Raw genomic sequence first — 4845 nt, forward strand, 5'->3', positions numbered from 1 at the left:
TTTCGTGTTCGATTTTTAAAACTTGCCTCCGATAGATTTGTTCTTGCTCGTGTCCACGATAATGTTGCCAGTTACCAATTCACCGACATGATACACGGCGTTTGGTCGGTCGAATTCGATACAGAACGTTCTCAAAGATGACATATTGTTGAAATCACGCACAAAACTCGTGTCGGTCTTGGATCTTCCTTATCGAGTGAGTTTGTGAGAAGACTAACAGATTTTTTTAGAAAATGGAAGCAAAGAAAGCAGATATACTTATGTCTGTACACTGTCTGCTTGCAATGCCTGTCACCTAATGAGCATTTTTACTGGTGGTTTTATACATATGTATGTTGACGGACACACCGTCGTGTTTATCTGTCGTAGTAAATTCGATAGATTCTTAATCAAGATGTGTCAGCGATAATAGGAAATAACGTTGTACTGAGATAATCACTTATCATGCATACCTAGTATATCTTTTCTCGTTAACAAATTTTGGCAAAGAGTTTTGGCAAGAGTCAAAGAACTTTACAAATAGTAGGATTTTATTCTGAGTTACGAAAGGCTTTAGTAGCTTTCAATTCAGCATTTTCTTTGACTAATCAGAATGTAAACTTCCGATTGCATTTGTATTTTTTATGTCATGTAATTTAAGCTCTTTTCTAAGAATTTTCTATTCGAACGAACTAACGCATCCTTTCCGTTTAAACGGGCGCACATTCACATTGTGCTGCAATTCCGTCGAAAATCATTTTCTTTTCTTCATTCAAAAGCTTGGAGCATCTGAAAGAGAATATTCAGTTAAAAAGAAAATTTTCTGATGTACAAGGCATTCGGTAGCAATTGGTAAAAAATTTATGGAATGATTCTTTCGTTAATAAAGAACTTACTTGGTGCTGGATAGCTGAATACAGGGTACTTGGGTCTGAAAGGTGTATTTGCTCCTTGAACGTAGATGGACTCGTCATGATCCAATATGTTCTTAGCTCCAAGCATGCATTCTTCATACGATGGAGGTGCTAAACCGAATTCGCAACAATAAGAAAAGTATTCATTTTACAAGATTCATTTGAAATTTGATTTTGGGCACACGTCCCACGGAAAAATTATTGAGTTTTTAAAATAATTTCTTACGTATATTCCAGCTTGCGGCAGAATTAGCTTGGCCCGGAACGACGAAGCCAATGTGCGGTGGTTGTGTGTTGCCAGCACTAGTGCCTGGCTGTGGTACTTCAGGCATTGGGATTGCATTCGATGTGGCAGGCTCTTTCGTGGGATATGGTGTGGCATTTACCTGCTGATTATCTGATGCATTTGGTGCATAATATAATGGCACTGATCCAATTAGAAGGGGGTATCTTCTCACAATTTTGTGGTGCCTGAATTTTTTAGGAGAAGATATTTCAGAGGAAAGTAAAAATCAACAAGTAATCTATCGAATGATTCACTAATTAAAGATAAGAAATCGCGGTCAAAACCAATGGAAAATTTTGCAATACCTTGGAAATCGAACTTACGTTCACACGGTACCGATGTCAATCCGTTTAACAAATGATCTCACGGTGCACTGAATTATCAGAATTTCATCAGAATGAGATATCTAAGTGATACGTGCTGCAATAGCTTTATTCCCCTTGGATATCTCAATCAGTTATTTGTTGAGATATTGAACAACTTTATGCAGATTAAAGATTGCAGGGTTACGTACATGTTTCTAAAATGGCATGCTATACTTTTCTATCCCTAATGAAGTATCAGGTATTTACACGATTTCAGCGACCTGCAGTAGAAGGTCATTCGATGACAGATCTCAGGCTTAAACAGGATGCCTAACGCCATAAAAGATGATTGGAGGGATGTCCGTTTACATAAGTACAACGTTGTAATCGTTAGATGAAGCGCGTACATTTTTCATTATTTTCGAACTTATCGCAAATCATGCTTCCAGTAGTTTTTATTTCATATCTTGCAATATTACGTTCTTCTATTAATAAAAATGTCTATACTGACCAGTAGATCAAACTGAAAGTATTTACATTTTTCACGATTTTAATGTTGCGCATATATAGTGCTCTTCGAGCCATTTTTTTCTTCTTTTAGCATTTTTTCGTAAATTTATTAATAAAGAAATTATGACTTGTGCAGACTACCCTACATACTTACGAGCCCGTAAAGTGGACGACGATCTTCAAAAAGTAATCCAAATCCATAATTTTGCAATGTGGCACGTGAGATGGTGGAATCGGCGGCACCTTTATTTCTAAATTGGCAACTCCCTGCGTCGTGAAAGGTCCTTCATACAAAGTCGACGTAATTTCATATTTGTCAATCATTCTATTGGAAGTTGCATGAAACATGAGTACCTTGAAAAGAAAATAAGGAAAAATTAATCGCACTGTTCTTCGAATCACTGAGCCTTCACTTACTCGTTCCAATTTCAGGCTGATCTTCATTATGCCAATTTCGGTGGAACTATTTATGTAGTTCACCAACGCGTTGATCCTCTGACCCGGAACGTACCCGGAGGATGGCACACGAATGCTTATACTCATTGCGCCTTGATTGAAGCAGCAGAAGGAGAAGTTTTTCTGAACATCTTCGTGGATTCCCAACTACTCAAGGAAGTCGGATAATTCATTTAACATTTCCAGTCAGCGATCTCATTCGAAATCAAATCGAGCTCTTACGCATCTATCGCGGTGCATGTTGAGGTCGAAAACGGAGACCACGGTGAAAGCGATCTTGCATTCGTGATCAAACTTCCAGGGTCTTTCGATTATGGCTTTTACCGTGTATCTAACATAGCCATGCGGGTCTTCGAAGCTAGTGGGAATGTTACGGGGTAGTTGAAATTCGAACGGATATTTATGGCAACCTGCCTTCAGTTCTATTTTCGACTCCGCTACAAGACGTCGAAAAATATTATTCGGTAAAAGTGAATTTTCTTTTAAATGTTCGTTTTTCGTGTATCATTTCGTATATATTATATAAGATGTAGAAAATGAGGAGAAATATATAAAACATTAACGTTCTACACTTACTAGCAGAAGAACTATGTATTTCGCCCATTATCGAAAAATATTGTTCTCTGGCGCTGTAGGTCTCCTTTTTATCTATCGTATCATGTGCCCAGTGTACGAGAGATGAGCCCTTCGCAACGAAATAGATACCTGCAAATTATATATTTGGTTCTAGGTGAATCAGTCATTAAATCTCTTGTTGTAAGTTGAGGGATGCAGATTGATAGTGCTTACAGGATATCAATATCAAACATTATATGTTTGGTTCATTGTGTGTTTGAAATGAACTTTCATCTGCAACATCCGCTTCGATAAGACACTCGATAAAGAGGCTTGTTGAAAATTTCAAGGATAAGAGATTTTTCTTTTTAACAGACTATTCTCGTATCTATTCTTTCAATAGATATCGAAATCAAATTATTATTTCACTTCAAAGTAAATGATGAAATTTCAGTTCCGTTGATGAAAGTGTAAGTTTGCTGAACAATTAATTCATTCTGTCTACTGATTAATGTACAAAAAATCATCGTGCTTGCGGCTCGTGAAAGAATTAAAATAATATTTATACTTTTTTTTCATGATTGCGGAAAGAAAATTCCGGCGCATACAAAATGAAACATAGTTTTGAATGTAATAAAGTTTGTATGATGTCAAACAGTTCATACATGATTATGCACCTAAGGGAATCCAGACGAATATACACACTTTCTACAAATGTGCAATTTTCATTGATGAGATTTACACTTTCATAATCACTGTCAACTAAATTAATTAAATCTTTTCCACGGCACAATGTCACGTAGACTGTATGTAGATGTCACGTAAACTATATTGACTGTATAGAGTAAGAGCGCCATTTTCATCCGTGCACCCTCATTCCGCGTTCAATTTAATAAACTTGCCTCTAATGGACTTGTCCTTGACCATGTCCACGATAATGTTACCAGTTACCGATTCACCGACCTGATACGTCGCACTTGGTCGGTCGAATTCGATACAGAACGTCCTCAGCGATGGCATCTTGTTGAAACCGTGCACAAAACTGTCGTTGGCCTTGGCTCTTCCTTACCGTGCGCCTTCGCGAGAAAACTGAACAAATTTGCAGGAAGTGAAAACAAGAAGAATAGAAATACTCGGGCCTATAAACTGTTTGATTACAGTGTCTGCGACCTAATGAAACTTATACGAGGAATTTCGTATCTACATATATGCGTCGTTTCTGTCCGCCGTGGTAAATTCGGTGTATTCTTAATCAAGATAAGTCATCGAATCGACGAAAACATTGTACCGAGATAATCACTTGCCGCGTTCACAACAGTAAAAGAATTTTCAAATGATGAGATTTGTTTACGAGATTTTTGAACGACTTTAGTAGATTTTAATCAATCATTTTCTGGGCTATTCAAAATGTAAATTGTCTATTATACCTGTATCTTTCATATGAAGTAATTTAAGTTACCATTCTATGTACTCTCTCATCGATCGAACTAAGGGGGTCCTTCTCGCGAAAACAGGTGCATATTTAAATTCAACTTGATTAAGACAATTACTTGAATCATGTAGTAGAGTCCAAGTACTAAATGGTATGCAACTTATTATATACGTGTAGAGGATATCAATAACACTTCAATTACATGTGAACAATTGCATGTATATACAAAATTGTATATAAAATTGTAACTAGTTTATGCCGAAGTAATAAATCTATCGAAGGTCAAAGGAGAACTTTGTAACTAGTCCTTCATTCAGTAGCTTGGTGTACCTGAAAACGAATTCAGTAATAAGTGGTTAAAAATTTATTTTGACCGCTTTTACCCTTTTAGTGTCGGGCGAAAAAGAG

The 4845-nt window shown here is 36.8% G+C and overlaps 1 protein-coding gene across 1 annotated transcript; it reads right to left on the bottom strand.

Moving 5' to 3' along the window:
• Positions 1–6: 6 nt before the first annotated feature.
• On the bottom strand, positions 7–4498 carry LOC144477948 (arrestin domain-containing protein 17-like). Its single transcript, XM_078195671.1, has 8 exons — positions 3908–4498; positions 3027–3155; positions 2673–2887; positions 2412–2597; positions 2149–2348; positions 1120–1364; positions 876–1004; positions 7–768 (listed from the first exon to the last, which is right to left on the bottom strand). Exons 1-8 carry the CDS (start codon positions 4023–4025, stop codon positions 752–754), a joined length of 1239 nt encoding a protein of 412 aa, XP_078051797.1. The 5' UTR covers positions 4026–4498; the 3' UTR covers positions 7–751.
• Positions 4499–4845: the final 347 nt, after the last annotated feature.

This window comes from Augochlora pura, unplaced genomic scaffold, assembly GCF_028453695.1.
Source record: "Augochlora pura isolate Apur16 unplaced genomic scaffold, APUR_v2.2.1 APUR_unplaced_546, whole genome shotgun sequence".
NCBI lineage: Eukaryota > Metazoa > Arthropoda > Insecta > Hymenoptera > Halictidae > Augochlora > Augochlora pura.

What these genes read in the sequence shown, in the direction of transcription:
- LOC144477948 (XM_078195671.1), bottom strand. Translation starts at nt 4,025, where the DNA reads ATGCCATCGCTGAGGACGTTCTGTATCGAATTCGACCGACCAAGTGCG. An exon ending in AATACATAGTTCTTCTGCTA is followed by an intron (nt 2,888 to 3,026) that starts GTAAGTGTAGAA and finishes GACGTCTTGTAG; the next exon opens with CGGAGTCGAAAATAGAACTG. An exon ending in ACATGCACCGCGATAGATGC is followed by an intron (nt 2,598 to 2,672) that starts GTAAGAGCTCGA and finishes TTCCTTGAGTAG; the next exon opens with TTGGGAATCCACGAAGATGT.